At 41.9% G+C, this 18,087-nt stretch overlaps 1 protein-coding gene across 1 annotated transcript in view; it reads left to right on the forward strand.

Annotated features, from left to right (window-relative positions):
- Positions 1–18,087, forward strand: part of hecw1a (HECT, C2 and WW domain containing E3 ubiquitin protein ligase 1a) — a gene marked incomplete at both ends in the record, with an annotated part of 140,341 nt that overhangs the window by 51,446 nt on the left and 70,808 nt on the right. Inside the window, 5 exons of the mRNA XM_079259525.1 lie at positions 1,812–1,981; positions 6,712–6,854; positions 7,042–7,142; positions 7,245–8,173; positions 8,263–8,836. Coding sequence (XP_079115651.1) covers positions 1,812–1,981; positions 6,712–6,854; positions 7,042–7,142; positions 7,245–8,173; positions 8,263–8,836 — 1,917 coding nt within the window. The remainder of the gene's footprint in view (positions 1–1,811; positions 1,982–6,711; positions 6,855–7,041; positions 7,143–7,244; positions 8,174–8,262; positions 8,837–18,087) is intronic.

The following is an 18,087-nucleotide window of genomic DNA, read 5'->3' on the forward strand; positions in this document are numbered from 1 at the left end:
TAATGCAGATACGCTGCTAGTATTGTAGTTATAGTAAAGCAGCCACACTGCTTGTATTGTAGTGACAGTTAAAAAGCCACGCTGCTAGTATCGTAGTTATAGTATATCAGCCACGCTGCTCGTATTGTAGGCATAGCTATGCAGCCAGGCTGCTAGTATCGTAGTTATAGTTATGCAGCCACGCTGCTAGTATTGTAGTTATAGTAATGCAGCCACGCTGCTAGTATTGTATTTATTGTAATGCAGCCACGCTGCTAGTATTGTAGTTATAGTAATGCAGCCACGCTGCTAGTATCGTAGTCACAGTATTGCAGCCACACTGCTAGTATCGTAGGAAAGCAGCCACACTGCTACTATCGTAGTTATTGTAATGCAGCCACGCTGCTAGTATTATCGTTATGATAAAGCAGCCACGCTGCTAGAATCATAGTTATAGTAATACAGCCACGCTGCTAGTATTTTAGCGATAGTAAAGCAGTCATGCTGCTAGTGTCGTATTTATAGTACTGCAGCCACACTAGTATTATCATAGGTATAGTAATGCAGCCACGCTGCTAGTATTGTAGTTATAGTAATGCAGCCACACTGCTAGTATCGTTGTTATAGTAATACAGCCACGCTGCTAGTATCTTATTTATAGTAATGCAGCCACACTAGTATTATCATAGGTATAGTAATGCAGCCACGCTGCTAGTATTGTAGGTATAGTAATGCAGCCACGCTACTAGTATCGTATTTATAGTAATGCTGCCACACTGCTAGTATCGTAGTCATAGTAACGCAGCCACACTGCTAGTATCGTAGTCATAGTAAAGCAGCCACACTGCTAGTATCGTAGTTATAGTGATGCAGCCACACTGCTAGTATCGTAGTCATAGTAAAGCAGCCACACTGCTAGTATCGTAGTTATAGTGATGCAGCCACACTGCTAGTATCGTAGTCATAGTAAAGCAGCCACACTGCTAGTATCGTAGTCATAGTAATGCAGCCACACTGCTAGTATCGTAGTCATAGTAATACAGCCACACTGCTAGTATCGTAGGTATAGTAATGCAGCCACGCTGCTAGTATCGTAGGTATAGTGATGCAGCCACACTGCTAGTATCGTAGTCATAGTAATAAAGCCAAGCTGCTAGTATCGTAGTTATAGTGATGCAGCCACACTGCTAGTATCGTAGGTATAGTAATGCAGCCAAGCTGCTAGTATCGTAGTTATAGTGATGCAGCCACACTGCTAGTATCGTAGGTATAGTAATGCAGCCAAGCTGCTAGTATCGTCGGTATAGTGATGCAGCCACACTGCTAGTATCGTAGGTATAGTAATGCAGCCACACTGCTAGTATCGTAGTTATAGTAATGCAGCCACACTGCTAGTATCGTAGTTATAGTGATGCAGCCACACAGAAGCCTAAGAGGAGCAGATACCTGTCTGATATGTGAAATTCAGGCTTCTTTATAATATGAATCGAAAACACTGTTTTTATAGGATGTTGATTGTTTGTTTGTCATTTATTTAATCTGTTCTCAAGGTTTTGTGAAGAAAATAACACTTCTAAGTACACGAGGTGGAGGTTTTAAACAATGCATTTATTTAACACTTTTAATGTATTTTCTCATATTTATTTCTGTTTTTCATCTTATCAGTTGTGATGTTCTTTTGATTTCTGACTTTGAGTATTGAAAATAGTATCAAGTATCAAGCACCATGCTTAGTATTGGTATCGAGTTTGAAATTTAATAGTGTGAAAACCTTAAACATGCGTCTTGTTTCACAAACTTCCCTCCTTGTCTTTCATGTTCCCATCGTTCAGAATTCCAGGCAGTTGGACTGAAGAAGGGGATGTTCTTCAATCCAGACCCCTATCTGAAACTTTCCATTCAGCCTGGAAAGCACAGCATTTTCCCTTCACTGCCACATCACGGCCAGGACAAACGCTCTGCGGTGATGTGCAACACCGTCAACCCTCAGTGGAGTGCAGAGGTAAGCCACACAGCTGCATGTGTCCTCTCACCTTTGATACGCTGATAGATGTCAGGTTCCCCGCTGTTTAAACTTGATTTACTGTGTTGTTTTTGTAGCTCACGTTTAAGCAAAAAGGTAGTTCACCGGTGTGTATTCCCAGTGGCGCAAAAAGTAGGTATGCACCGTGTACAATGCATAGGGTTTCTGCACTGGAGGGGTGGCACCGAAATAATGGGAGAAGAATGATTTCAAGTGTGCATTTTGTGTATAGAACAATTCTCGCACATGTGTATGGTCATCAAAAATAAAGGCAGGATTCTAAATTAGCACCCCTTTCGTCCTCTCACTCCCTCCATATGCTGGGTGCTCCAGTGATTCCAGGGTGTGTGCACTGGAGATCACGTGTTTTCATTGGAGTCTTGTACTCTCAAGCTAAATGTGGAAAAATAGTGAAGGAGGCTCTCAGGGGATCAACATGGGAAACGGAAGAAGGAACAGGGGCGATGAAATAAAACTTCTCTGAGTTGTTCTCAGAGAAGTTGAGAAGAAGGCCGGTTCTTATGGCCACATAGGCCAGTGGTTCCGAGAACTTTTTGAGCCACGGCCCCAAAATAACTTCAGTGTCTATTCGTGACCCTAGCCTCACCTCCACCCCTGCTATCCGCCGCTGACAACCGAGGGACTTATTTGTGTAAAATATCAAATGGATCATCCCCTTTTGAATTTAAGGTTGGAAATGTTTCATTAGCTTCATATAATGGAGGATAGTTTTTTCTGGTGGAAAACAAGCTAAAATTTTGAGTCTTCATGTAATTTTATGGAAAAACGTGTTTTCCAAATCGACCACAGCACACTTGTTCCAAATCATTAAAGGGGCTCTTTTATGCTATTTCAAGTGTTCTGGGCTTTCTACAGTGTTATGGTGATGAATACTCATCAGACTAGTAGCTTTTATTCCTTGCATGTTTGAGTTTTCAGCACTTTTCTACCTTCGGTTTCCATGCCGCTGAAAATGATTGGTTTTAAAGAGCTTTCCAGGAGGTGGCAGGATTGGGTGGTGGTGTGGGAGACTCAGTGATTGGTCATCTTTTCTAGGTTGTGCACGTTCATGAGAAGAAAGCCATACTCACCTTTACTGCTCAGTGGAAGACAGAAGAGGCTAAAGCTTTGGTGGACATGGGACATTTTCAGCTTGCACAAGAAATGCTTGTAAAAAAAAAAAAATGGAACAACGTACAGACAGCAATGGAAAGACTTGCAACATTTATGTCTGTCCGGCTCCTCACTGAAGACTGCTGGATAAATAAGGGCTAGTATGATGGGGATTTGCTACCAGCCTTTTGCTGAAAGGAGGGCTCATCCTTCAATCAAGGGGCACAGTTCCAATCCTGAAACACAAGCTTGAAGTAAAACCAAATTACTAAAAAAAGGCTGATTTTTGTTTTGATCAAACTAAAAACATCTCAGTAATAAACTACGTGAAACAATAAATGTAATTAGCATTGTGGAACATTTGTCACATGTAACAGGGACAACAGGGACATTTACAATATAAAAGACAGCAAACGTTATTTTGGACTGTAGCTGTTGGTATTTCCTAGTGTCATGACCCAAACTCCACTAGGGTAACTGAGCCGAACAAAAGAAAGATCTGTGGCAAGGTGTTCACACATGGACCAATATAGATTTATTGTTCAAAGGGGGAGAACAGACCAGAAATGGCAACATGGTAATGAATGGGCTAGGGTTAAAGATGCAGCGTAAAACCACAATAGGCCTCACAACAGCCAAACCAAAAGGAAAAGAAGCATATAAAGTGTTTTTCCCAAACAGCAGCGCCGGTTTAACCTTAACACTACTGGTGTCACACCCACAAACAACAAGATTTCATAACTAAAAACAAGGAAGACAACAAGGGAAAACAAGCTGATCGATTGAGTTGCAGGAGCAATTGACCATAGGCGAAGTCTATCAGGGAAGTAGCAGCCAGCCACAGATCAGGATATCAGAAGGCAGCCATAACACCTAGAAAGCTTTCTCTTGGTCATCAGACAAAAACTTTTCAGTCATGGCGTCATCGTTTGTGTCTTGTCATGGCAAATGTTCTGTAGGTGTGGCATGAGTCTGCCAGTTCAACAACAGTGCATATGCATCAGCAGTCTTGTTGTGTGATATTCCATTTGGGAACGCCACTCAGCAGCGATCAAACAATCTGAAACAAACCGGCCCAAAGAACTCCACTCCATGCAGCAGGTGCAAAAACAATGTGCACATGTGGGGGGGTACTCATACAATGAAGCTTGCACCGCTCAAGAGAGAGAGAGAGCAGGAGACCGCACACACTCCTGAGTATTCCAAAACTGTATTGTCATCATCATGTTTGTGTGTTCAAAGAAAAATGACGTAAAATGGCCTGTGGGTTGTCCGCCGCCGTTTAAAGAGTTAATGACATTGGAAACTTGTCAAATTCATGTGTTGGGGTGTTTGGCCATTTTTGTAATTTCTACAACTGTTGTATAAAATGTGGGTGCGAGTGGAGACTGTTATTCTTCATATAATTCAAATGGAAACCATCTGATCCTGGAACTTTTGTTGTTGAGCATGCGTTTTAAAGCTTCATAGAGTTCACTAATTAAGATGGATGACTCAAAAACCATTTGCTGTTCCTTTTGTTACTACGGAAGGTTTCAATTACTGAGAAATTCTTCAATGCTGTTGTCTGATGGATCAATTTCTGATTAGTATATTATTTGATATAAGTCCCTGAATGTTATTTATTCTGTCAGGATAATAGAAGATATTTCCTGCTGAATTCTAAACAGAGGAAAATGTTGTTTTCTCCTTGTTTGCTTATAATTGTTTATGAAGAATCTTCCAGATTTGTTGCGATGTTCAAAGTTCTCCAAGCGAAGTCGATGCATCTTTCCTTATACTATTTGGAGCATGTTCTTCAGGAGAATCCCTGTAGGCATCTAGTGATATAGATGTTTGAACCCTCCTCCTTTTTCTTTTTCAACAAAAATTAGATTATTTTCCCTCTCTTTACTGCTTTTTCTCTATCCCAAAGAACACATGCTATGTCATTGTTTTCCATATACAAAGACTATTCCGTTTTGAGGTAACTGATAGTCAGGATCTGTTAGTACTATGTATTAAATCTCCAGTTTCTACTAGAGGGTTTAATCTTCTCGGTTAAATTGAGAGCAGTGCACAGACACTGATAGCAATGAGATGGAGTTTAGTTTGTGATTCATTTATTTAAGAGCTGTTAACAAGGAAATAGTCTGTTCTGGAGTATGGTGCACTGATGAAAAATAAGTGTACACTCAAAAAAATGTGATGTTTGGCGTCCACGTGTTGTTTAACAACTTTTGTTGACACAGCTTCCTGCTGTGCAAAGCGTTGCACCCAGACCTCAAATACAAAATTATATTTGCAGAAGATTTAACATTTAGAAAACACAAGTTTCAAGGTTTCAAAACTTTTTTGCAAACATGCAGAAAGTATTTTTCAAATCTCATTTTACAAGGTTTCAGAGGTTTTTTGCTAAAAAATGTTGTGGGACTATGATGTCATATTTAAAACTGAAAGTGTCAACTTGGAAACAGCAAGGGTGCAACAAAAGGTTTGTGAGGCTAAAACTCTATAATATGCATGTTGCACTTATGAATTTTAAAATTTAAGTACAAAGAAATGGGTGCAGAGATTTTCTCATTCACCTGTCAAAAGCCAGCTGATCTGAACGAGTTATGTGTGTCTATATGAAAAATGCAGCTAGTTTCCATTGGAATTCTCACTGACCATAGTATAAATTTCAATATTCACACATAATTACATGATAAAATCCCTGGTTTCATTTCTTGAATGTAGCCTGCACATAGAAAGCCTACAAACTACACAAAAGGGTGATATGAGTCTTTGTAGAGCGAGTGGAGAAGCAAATCACCATCATCGCAACTCTTCTCTTGTTTCAGCAATTTGTGTTTTTTCTAAAGTCATAATTATATATTGTACATCAAAGAAAGAGAAAAAAAAGGCACAAAATGTTATTCATACACATGATCTTTTCAGTTATCCTAGTGGCATTAAAACTTAACAGATAGAAATATTTTCTCTATTAATCTAAAGAGAAATTCTAGTGTTCAGCAGCGACATTACGACACAAACTAAAATACATGTTAGAATAAAAACCTCACAGTCATAATGACATGGTATAGTGCAGGGAAAGTGTATCTAATGTAAACAGAAAAAAGATTCTATTATTAGATTCTCTCCAGATCTGAACTAAAAGGAGAGTTAGGAGCATCTTTCACCTGTAATCTGAGTGGAGGAGGGTGGTAGGAGCTATGGTAGAGGGAGGAGAGACTGCAGGTGTCCGTTACCAATTCACCTCATGTAGAAAACTTGTATGTTTTCTATATGAGGTGAATTCAGAATCAAGTGACATGTCTGAGTCCGCATCATGGTGCCTACACATTCTCAGCATTTTCAGGTGCAATTTTAATGCTTGAGGCGCTCATGCAAACAAGAGGTCAGAAGTAATTATAATGGTGGTTGGCTTTGAAGAGCACAGTCAGAAAGACTTAGCTGTCCGCCTGGTTCTCCAAAAACATTTGCTCTCCTGAAAATGTATGTATAGTAAACTCTTAAAGAGACAGGTCTGTCAAATATAACGGTTTAAAAGTTGTGGACTCATGGACATCCTCCCTCCTCATGATGTTTTTTCCTCTGTCCACCTGTTTTTGCAGATGTTTAATTTTGTGTCTTTGCCTACCGATGTCCTGGAGATTGAGGTGAAGGACAAATTTGCCAAGAGTCGGCCGATCTTCAAGCGTTTTCTAGGGAAGCTCTCTGTCCCTGTTCAGAGACTACTGGAAAAACATGCCATTGGGTAAAACATGCATAAACTCAGACAACACTTACACATCAGTTTAAGTTGCTGCTGTCTGTGGATCTCTAGAGGTTTCCGACATAAACTGCCTGGATTTGTAGGGGCATTCCATGCTTCATCTACATTTACACTTCCTCCTACACTTTTTTTTACTTTAGTTATGACAACTTGTGTGCTTGTTCCACAGAGATCGGGTCGTGAGTTATTCTCTGGGTCGCAGGTTGCCGACAGATCATGTCTGTGGCCATCTGCTGTTTCGCTTTGAGCTGACCTCCTCTATTCACCCCGGTGAGAGTTTAATAACCAATAAAGCCCTCTATTCTGATGCTATTGTACAGTTTCATGAGCTCACTTTGAGACCTTCCTCTATTATCTTAACTTTGCTCTCAGATGATGAAGAGGTGTCCCTGGTCATTGAGTCTGCCTGTGCTGAGGTGGAAAATGCTATAGAAGTCAACCATGCTGCTGCTGCTGCAACTGATGATGACACGCTGAGCTTGACCCATGAATTGCCTGATCTCCCCTTGGATGCTTCTCCTGATGTTAAGGTATTGCCGTTTGCAGCTTGCATGCAGGAGGAATGGCAAGAGGAGGCAACAGCTCAGACAGAACAGGCAACTTTGGAGGAAGACAACACGGTGACGGATGAGCCGCCAACTTTTCAGCCCCAGGAAGAGCAGGAGGAGGCGGTCTTGACTGAACAGCAGAAGACAAGTAACGTAGAAGCAGCCGGAGACGAAGAGAGGGAGGAGGAGGGAGAAGAGTCCACAACACAAACTCAGGGGCAGGACACAGCAGAGGCAAAAGAGGATGAAACTGAGCTCAAAGCGGGGTCTGACTGTCCTGAAGTGGCAGCGATGCATGATGTTGCCATGGAGGCTCCCTCAGAGGAAAATGATGCAACCCAGGGCAACCCTGCAGGTCCAGTTGAGGGGATCTCACAGGAGACGATAGGGGTAGAAAACGGAAGCACTCCTCCCTTTTCCTGTCAGTCTCTTTTTTCAAGCTACAACTCCCACACTTCCTCACGGCGTAAAAACCGGCCATGCTCCCTCCCGGTGTCAGAGCTGGAGACTGTAATAGCGTCGGCCTGTGGCGAGCCCGAGACGCCACGATCCCACTACATCCGGATTCACCACCTCCTCCACAGCCTCCCCTCAGCCCAACAACGTCCTCCCAGCCAGGAGGAAGAGCAAACAGAGGAGGGAGTAAACACAAGCACCACTCTAGACTGCACATCCCCAAAGCTTAAAACCTTCAAACAGGACGACGAGCAGGAGAAGGAGGAAGAGGAAGATACGACTCAGTCTGCATCTCAGGTATGAGCAGTGATCAGCGTGGTAGCAAGTAAATAAGATGTCAGGAAGTGTTAAATTAGTAACGACTACATCCCTGTGTACTCTTGCAGGTCCTTGAGTGCCCAGGACCGTGCTGCCGCCGCTCTCTGCCCCGAAGCCTTTCCATTGAACACCTCTCAGACCTGAACCAGCTCCTGGAAGGTGAAGGAGGAAGAGGAGGACATGCTTCAGTGAGGAGGATCTCCCCCTCTTGCCTGGAGAGCGAGGAGGGGGATTCCAGTAAAGGAGGAGGAAGAAGAGTGTGTGGCAACCAGAGACCTCCAGAAGAAAATGAGTGTGAGTTCTGCGACACCTCCTGCTACAGCACCTCCTGCTATAGCACCTCCTGTTACAGCACGTCATGCTACAGCAACTCAGGCTACGAGGGAAGGGGACGCTTCTGCAGTCATAACCGCCTCTCCTCGGTGGATAGCAACCGACTATCTGGCAGTACCGTGTTTTCCTCCCAGGATGAAGATGAAGATGAGGAGAGTGCCTTTGAGTCTGTGCCTGATGGGAGTCAGCCTGAGGGCCAAGGTGTAGGTGGGGCAGGAGAAGAGAGGAGGCCGTGCAGGTGGAAGGAGGTCAAGAGAGGAGAGCAGGGGGACACAGCTGTGGCCAGACCGAACAACAGAAACAGCATCGGTGAGATGAAACATGATCTTCCTGTTATTTGCCTCAGCTTTATTTTAAATTCAACATCTTTTTTTGTGATTTTTTTTTTTACACCAAAAATACAAGAATCCCAAAGCATTTTCACAAGCCCACAGAGAAGCAGACAAAATCAGGAACCATGGGTACAATAAAATAGGGGATCAAGAGAGAATGAAATCAAACAAACAACAAAAAACAAAACAAGAAAAAAAAACACCTGAAACCCTATTTCCCTATTTGGCCAGTACCACTTTGAAGGCATGTACCAATAAATGAACATAGAGTTTGTAAGTGTTACTCTGTGTTAAAAACATAAAGCTACACTTGAAATCCTACTCCTATGTCTTTTGGAATGTATGCAAGAAAGGTCCCCACGTCTCCCAAAACTTCCTGCTTTCATGCTGTAGTAAGCATCTAATCTTTTCAAGTTTCAAACAAGACATCAAATGCACCAAATGTATTGGTGGGACAGCACCCCTCCATTTAAGCACAACACAATGTCTGTCTAGCCACAAGGGAAGCGAAGGACAGTGTGTGATATTTATCTGAGAATAAGGGCATCACCTCCTCACTGATGCCATACACAGCCTTTAGGGGGTTTGGCTGTAGTATAACTTTTAATAACAGAGATAGAGAAGAGAAAACCTTCAACCAGAGCTTGGTAAGTGTGGAGCAAGACCAGAACATATGTGTAAGTGTGGTTTCAGAAGTTTTGAACTTGTCACATAATCGACTGATGTTTGGGTAAATGCGTGGAAGCTTTCATTTGGTGAGGACCTGTAGACCACCTTGAACAGAATCAAATAACGGCAAGCACAGAGAGAAGATGAATTGATCTGTTTATATTTTAAATTTCAGGTTTCATGTGTCAGGGACATGCCAAGGTCCTCCCATGCATCTCTGATCTGGAGCTGCATGGGAGGCGGACACTGGAGGCGGTTTTAGGATTAAAAAGGAGGTTATACAGGACTGATACAGGCCCTTTCTAGGATGGGTTTAAACAGAGAACTGGTTCAATGATTGTTGATTCTGGAAGAGCAACAAGGCCTGACATGAAGGAGTGAAAACTGTGCCTTACTTGCAGGTATCTAAAGAAATCCGATTTAAGAAGTCCAAAGGCATTAACTAACTGGTCAAATGAGGCCAATGTTTTGTAAAGAGATCTTTAAAACTGGTGTCATTCCAAGAAACCAGTCAGTGAGGGAGGGCTTGAAAAGGTGGTTGGAAGCCACTGGGCTTAAAAGGGAGAAATTACGTATACCGAGGGGCATCCTGAACTGTGTCCATATTCTTAGAGAATGTTCAACCACTGGATTGTTGATAGATGCGGTAGGAAGGGGAAGTGAGGAGCTAAGAATGGAAGCTGGTCTGTCCAGTTGTAGTTCTATCTATACTTAGTCCAGGCAGTCAGAACAGTCGGCATAAAAAGACAAGGATGCCAAGCAGCTTAAATGTGCGGCACAGTAATAGAGACAGAAATTTGGGAGCGCAGAACCGCTGCTGGCCCCAGTTTTTTACAGGTGGATTTTGCTAAGACGGGGGTGCTAACCCTGCCAAATGAATGACAGCAGAATTGAGACGAGCTGACTGAAAAAAAAGAAAAGGGCATAATCGAGGCAAGGCCTGGAAGAGATAAATTTGGGCAGGACATCCATGTTAACGGAATTGACGTTCCCTACAAGACACATAGAGGTGACTACTGTCCCAGTGTTTGTTTGCACTGATTTAATAAAGGAACATAATTTTCTTTGAATAAGTCTTTGTATTTTCTAGTGACTGAAATACCCAGATACAAAAATTTGCTTTGTTGTTGATGGGGAAAATCTTGCTTATGTCCAGGTTCAATATATAACCTAAAAAGCTTTCCTAACTGATGAAGCCAAGATGGCACTAATGGCAACACGGTATGAAAGTTCAAAACGAAGAGAATAACATCAATCACCATAGAGGGAAACTATGTTCTGTGTCGTTTCTCCAGATACCCAAAATGTCTTTACAGCTTCTAAGAGCTGCAGCAAGTGGTTCAATAGCTAGGTCAAAAATCATAGATAAAATGGCATCCCTGATGTGTTCCTCGATGTCAGCAGAAGGGTTTTGATTGTTAGTGATTAGTATAAGTTGATACCAATAAGTTGCAATAAAGTGTGAATACATTCATTTAATCCATAAGAAGAAATTAGGACCGAAGCCAAATCAAGGCAGCCAAGCAGCAAACTTAAGTGACCAATAGAAAAAAAGCAGAAGAAATGCAGTATTACTGGCAGAGAAAGGGACCCTCCCTACCCCAAGCCCAGATATAAAGATAGCAGCTAAACAATAAGGCAACAAGCTCTCCAAAACCATCATTCTACAATCACTATACTTCCTAACAACTCAGTAACAAAATATTCAGGCTGCAGTATAACGTGTAAAGGCAGATCTAGGCAACCATGATATGTTTTTGGTAGCAGCAAAGTAGGACTGCTCAAGTGGTGTAAAGTCAGGACTGTAAAGTTCACAATGCAGGAAAACATGCAGTCGTCACCCGGAAATTGCACTTTTTCGAGTTAAAACATGCGTGTTAGTGTTGGGCGGAAGTGCTAACATCCCCGGAAACCTTTCTGTTGACAGCCGGGTTTTTACGTCTGGACTCTTTGTTCGCAGCAAAACAGCAAAGTGTTTCTTTTATTTTCTTCCCGGGATGTCGTAATCTGGGGGAGCTATTTGCATTAACCAGCCCCTTTTCCACCTGCTGGACCTGCCTCAGTTGCGATTAGCAACAAGCTGTGTGAAGACGTGCGAGCAGTGATCCCATGTCCACTGCTCGGTTGTCAATTAGCAAAGCCAACATCGGAAGGTTTTTTCTCTCCCTTCATCAGCGGACCAAACTACCAGGGACAGATGGATTACATTATTTTTTGCTGATAATGCACCTGCATCTCTGCTGGCTGCGGCCTCTGTTTGTGCCAAACATTTTGCTGACATTTGGGAAAATACCAGGTGAAGACGGCATCAACCCGGTTGATAAGAGGGGGATTGCAATTTTAAACGGCTCACCATCAATGCAGTCGGTAAGTGTCACTACGGCTATAAAGTTCTGCTTTGTCGTAGCTGAGACGTGACTTAAGCTGGTGCAGATAATGCTAATGCCAATGCTAACGAGACGAGCCTGAAGGTTTAACTTCCTGCGGCATACAAATGAGCCTCAGGTTTTATTATCTTATATCTATCCTATGCTCTGCCATGTAAATGTTTGTAAATAACTTCTCTATTTATTATTTTTCACGCCTGCTACCACACAGTAAGTACGGTATTTATGATGGATGTAGCTTTGCTCTCCCCACCATGACATGGCAGTTGTAATAATCATAATGATAATTTAACAAGGTGACCATTATGTAGTCTGATATTGGCACCTATTGGATATCGGCAGGGAGAATATGTATCAGTTTTTTCTTTTTTGTTAAGTGATGTTCCACTGCCTATTTATTTCCATCATCAAGTTTATTCACCTAACCAGAATGCAAACTTTTTAATTCTGACATCTTCACGTCCTGTTTGTAAAACGGGAGCTGTGCAGGATTAATATCTGCAGCTGCAGCCTCTGTGGATGTGGAGGTCTGACTCCTGGTATGATGGATCTGAAAGATACGTTTTATTTTATCTACATGCAGTGAAGACACAGAGGTTTGGGAAAATTGTGTCTGTGTACAACTGTGTGAAATAAAATGACTGTGTTTTTAATATTCTATGTTAATATTTCAGTGTGTGAAAACCTGTTTTATTTAATAAGCTTCTTTTTAAAAAAAAAAAAAAATCAAAGCACTTTGTGTTGCCTTTGGCATGAAAGTGCTTTATAATGTTTGATTTGATCTATTTGTATTACAATATTTGATTACTCTTAAACTGCAGCTATTTACACCTACAATCTATTTATGTGATGATCTGATATTTTTATAACTTGTATTTGCAGATTTTAGTCCAGCACATCTCACGCCATGCACAGCACCAGCGGTCTGATGTCTAACAGTTGTTGTTGGAGCAGACTGACCCCACAATGCAGGCAACAACTGGAACACAGCTGTCATCAAGGACTTTCCACCCTCTCTTCAGAAATACAGGTTTGTCGTTTGTTTGATTAATTTTACATACAGAAAATTATAATAAATCAAACACATATACATTATTTATGGAAGCTAAGAGGCACTGTTATTGCTTGTTCTGATGTCAGTATCTGGTTCTGTGCAGAAAAGGAACCCAGACGACAGCAGTGAAGATGAGATCTCAGCCAGTCTGGAGGAAGATGATGATGAAGAGTGCTGTGGAGGCTTGCTCATCTGGCTCCAGAACCACGAAAATCCATATAAAACCCAGAAAACTCAGCTACTATGTTAACAGAATTAATACCTAAGTGTGAAAGTGTTCATTTTTATTTTATTACATTGAAAATGAGCATTGATTTTATTTCTGTACAGTAATAAAGATATTGTGTTTTAAAGAGCTGTATTTTTTTACTTCAGCTTTACATTTTACATTCAGAAGTCAGATGCATAAATGTGTATATGGTAAAGTTGTGTATTTACTTTAATTCAATTGCTATTGTCCTAAGTGACTGCAGCAAAGTTACTATTTGTTATATGTAATATGAAATGCCAAGAACATATATAATCACCTTTTACAGTTATTTGCCATTTGATTAGCTTTATTTTTGAATTTTTGGGCATTGAAGAGAAACTTGCCTCTCATTCCCTCCGACAGATAAATGTACATAATCCTGCTTATAAATGTTTCCTGCATTTTGTAATGAAAAATCAATGAAGCAGACTGGTTCCACGCCAGGATGTTGGGTCAGACACGGAGGAGTTTGTACCTGCTTTATACTTCTGAGCACCTAAGGAATTAAAAAGAGAAATTTAATTTTCTAAGCACAGTAATGATATCTTGCTGTCTATTTCTTTTGGCATGTGCAGCTTAACAGAAACAATTAGACCAACATAATAGATGGTAAGTGATGCTGGAATATATAAAACACGAGTCTATATTAGTCAGCAGGAAGCCTGATCAATGATACAAGATATTTGACTTCATGTTATTTATCTGTACACTAACACACCAGCCCACATCAGTGGTTGCATCAACCAGAGATCTGTCATGTTGACATAACGACATTTTTCACACTCCTAGCTAAAACGGGAAATCTAAATAATCCAATTAATTTAGAAAAACACTTTGACGGTAAATAAAACCTCAATAAAAAGCGCTGCTTCGTGAAACTCCGTGTGGTTAAAATGTGCGTGTGCTTATCTGGATGCAGACTGGCCGGCAGCTGTACATTTATTGTTTAAAAAACAGTCCAACACAGAATAAAACTGAGACGTATTAACATGAACGACATGCCTCGTTGTCAACATGCTATCTGAACAGGCAAGGTGAGCAGAAAATAAAAATGACGACTTTACCATTCAGAGACAGTTTGTTGTAAACATGCTCCTTCCACCATCTCGGTATCTTCTCTCTCAGGCTCAGAGTCCAGTTCAAACATATATGCTAAATTCAGAAAGCTGCTGCTTATCGGGCTAGCTGCTATCACTAAAAGGCAAGGCAGACCATTGCCCATTTTTCCTTGGTTCTCTCAAAGTCTTTACACACAGGCAGACCACACAAAATGACCAGTTTGTCAATAAGACTTCAGTGCACAGCTCAGTGTGAAAGAACCAACAACTTGATGGCAAAGTTTTTGCATTGCAGTTATTTCAGTTTAGAAAATGACGAACAGTATGACTTGAGTAAAGGAACAACATTTATTTTGCACTTTATATGAAGCCCAAAGATATTACATAAAATACACATTGTCTGCATTGTGCGTGCTCATACATATAGGCTACAGACAGTATGAACAGCAAACTATGTTAGCTCACAATTCTCCTGTTTAGCAATTTTCACAAAACAAAAATTGAGTCCTTCCTACATTTACAGTAGGTAAACTTTCTGCAGTGCACACAGCACTCAGTGCTATGGTTTCTGTTGCAGAGCTTGCGCACCTGGCACTGTGTTGTTTTTCCTTGAGAAAGTCTTGTCACCTCGTGATCCTTCCTCAAGTTTTCTTCCCGCCATGCCTTCTCCTGCATAAACCTGTTTCTAAGTTAATTTGTAAGTCGCAGTATGGACAGTCGCCAGCTTTCAGTGGATCCTGTGCATGCCTTGTACAGCACATGTGCATTTGTGGCTACCATGTCTAGCAGGTTGTAAAAGACAACCACAGGCCATCTCCGTGTGCCTGCACACACTAAGTGCATAGTTTCTGGTCCATAATGTCCACTCCGCATTTCAAGCGGTCATAATCAATAACGGTGTTTGTTTTTTTTTTTTGTTTGTTTTTTTGTTTTTCTTTTAGTGTGCCCAATCTACACTTTGTGATGCATGGTGCTCAGCAGAGAAACACTTCTTTTTTTGCTTGCATACACTGTTAGCAAGGCAATTCCAGATGTGAACACTTGTGTAGAGTACACCTGTTGTCTTGACATTGTGGTTTTTATGTCTGATTGCCAAAGTCTTTGGACCACTAAGTCATCCATGGCACCAACGCTTCCCTGATAATGATGGCATTCATTGCTGTTCTTTATAAAAAAGAACAGCAATGAATGCCATCAGCCCATGGACACTCATTCTCCAGCTGGCATCTATTCTACAGCCCTTGTTGACTGTGCAGTCTCTGATGGTCATCAGCATACCAAACATCCACCAAACAGAGGAAGATTTAAAGGCGACCTGTCATTTTGCATTTTGCAAACTCAGTTGGTCCTGCAGTCCCATTGAATGCTATCTGTGTGGACTGAAAGGTAAAGTCCTCACTTTTTCGCTGGATCCACACACTGCAATCTTTTGCAGTGTCTGTGGGTTCTGATGGTACGTCCATTTCAGCAGCCTTGTGTCTCTTTCTACAAGGAGGGTTGTCATCTACATCTGATAAAGCCTCTCTGTCCGTGCTATCTGGCTCAGTCAGAACATGAACTGCTGCTTGTTTCCTGCTGTGTTTTTGTAGATGATGGTTTTCTGTTGCGAGAGAAGTCACATCCTCATCCGATGAAGAATGTGAAGTCCTCCATTCCACTCTCAGAGTCACAATCTTGCATTTCTTGTAACATAGCCAATGCTTCCAAAGCAGTCATTCTCCTTCTTGATTGTGTCATGTGCTGAGACATGGTAAAATCCAGGTAGTCTCCAGGTAGAAAAACTCTTTAATCTGTGTGTCAGGCCTATTTATTCTGGGAGTCAGAGTTCGCAACCACAACGTTTACGGTTTTTACATCACTCCCATCCCCACTTGGACACAAAGACCCATTTCTCTCGCTACTTCAATTTTATTTTTCAACTGGTTTTCAATAACGGTTTCACATTGTTCATTCATCTATCTGTATAAACTCCTTTCTTGGGCTGCACAGTGGCATAGTGGTTAGCACTGGGACATCACAGCAAGAAGGTCCCTGGTTTGATCCACTTGGCCACTGTCCAAAGTGAGGCTTGGTCAGTGGCCTTTCTGTGTGGAGTTTGCATGTTTTCCCTGTGTATGCGTGGGTTCTCTCTGGGTACTCTGGCTTCCTCCCACCGTGGATGTGAGGCATGGATGTTAGGTTAATTGGTTACTCTAAATAGCCCATAGGAGTGTGTGTGGTTGTTTGTTTCTGTGTGGCCCTGTAATTGACTGGTGAGGTGTCCAGGATGTACCCTGCCTGTTGGGAGTGTAGCTGTAAGTCTTTTGCATTCTTAAACATCATGCTTTTAGCCTTCTTCTGTTTCTTTCTCTTTTTCCAACTTGGACATTCTCGCTTCGTGTCCTTCCTTCCCACACTTGTTAAATCTCCAAGAGCTGATTTTTTTCAGCTCCCACTGCTTTAGAATGGGCCTGCATTTCTACACAAGCTTGTGTTGACATGGCAGATGCACTACCTGAGGCAATGGTACTGGGGTTATCATTAGACTTGTCTCTAACCTCTTTCATATCCAAAATCAGTGAGAAAGTTGTGTTCAGCTTCATGACTTCCTAAATGAAAGTGGAAATCTTAATAAATTCCAGTCAGGCTTTTGACCTCATCACAGCACTGAAACAGCTCTGGTCAAAGTCTTAAATGTTACTAGGTTGAATGTGGATTCTGATCAAGTGTCATTTCTGGTTCTGCTGGATCTCAGTGCTGCATCTGATACTGTAGATCACAGGATTCTGTTGAACAGGCCGGAAAACTGGGTTGGATTTTCTGGAGTGGCCCTAAACTGGTTCAGGTCCTATGTAGAAGGCCAGAGTTATTTTGTTACAATTGACAGAAATGAATTTGAGCAAGTGGCCGTGAATTATGGAATACCTCAGGGGTCAGTCCTTGGACCTCTTCTGGTCAACTTGTATATGCTCCCTTTGGGTCAAATAATACAGAACTTTAACATCAATTATCACAGTTATGCAGATGACATGCAGCTTTATGTGTCTTTGTCACCAAATGACCACAGTCTAATAAACTAACTGTGCCAGATTTTGGAGCAGAGAATTTTAGAGAATTTTCCTCAATTAAATGAAGACAAAACTGAGATTATCCTGTTTGTGTAGGCCTGGCGCCTGAGAGAGAGGCAGCAGGTCACAGTAGCTCCTGGGTTTCACACCTTTTCACACCTTCTAGAGTTGACTTTTTGTCTTTTTTTTCTCTCTTTTTTCCTCACTTTACCTGCCTTATGAAACATGAAACATGTTTTTCGGGCGTTTTTGTTTGTTTAAACTGCTTTTTTGGTTTTTCTCTGGACTTTTTGTGTTTGGCTGTCTGGCCCAGCAGCACTGCCGGCCCTTTGTGTATTCCAGAGAACAGCTTCTTTCTCTGGCCAGGGTCCCATTCCTGAGTGGAGCTAAGCCAGTCATCCCCAAGCAACTGCAGAGGAAGAAGCGCCGAGGAGTCCGTGCTGGAGCGAAAGTGAAGGAGCGGAGGAGGAAGTTCAAGCCTGCAGTTCCAGCTGTGCTTATGGGGAACGTGAGGTCTTTGGGAAATAAGATGGACGAACTTCATGCGCTTGTCCGGACTCAGAAGGAGTATGCTGTGAGTAGTATCATGTGCTTCACGGAGACATGGCTCCATGCGGACTTCCCTGACCACAGCGCGTCTGTACCCGGCTTCAAAACTCTACGTGCGGACAGAGACAAGCACCTGAGCGGTAAGAAGAAAGGCGGTGGAATTGCTATTTTTGTGAACGAGCGGTGGTGCAATCCTGGACATATTACTGTGAAG

The sequence above is a fragment of the Telmatherina bonti genome (assembly GCF_933228915.1).
Source record: "Telmatherina bonti genome assembly, chromosome: 20".
In the NCBI taxonomy this organism is placed as follows: domain Eukaryota; kingdom Metazoa; phylum Chordata; class Actinopteri; order Atheriniformes; family Telmatherinidae; genus Telmatherina; species Telmatherina bonti.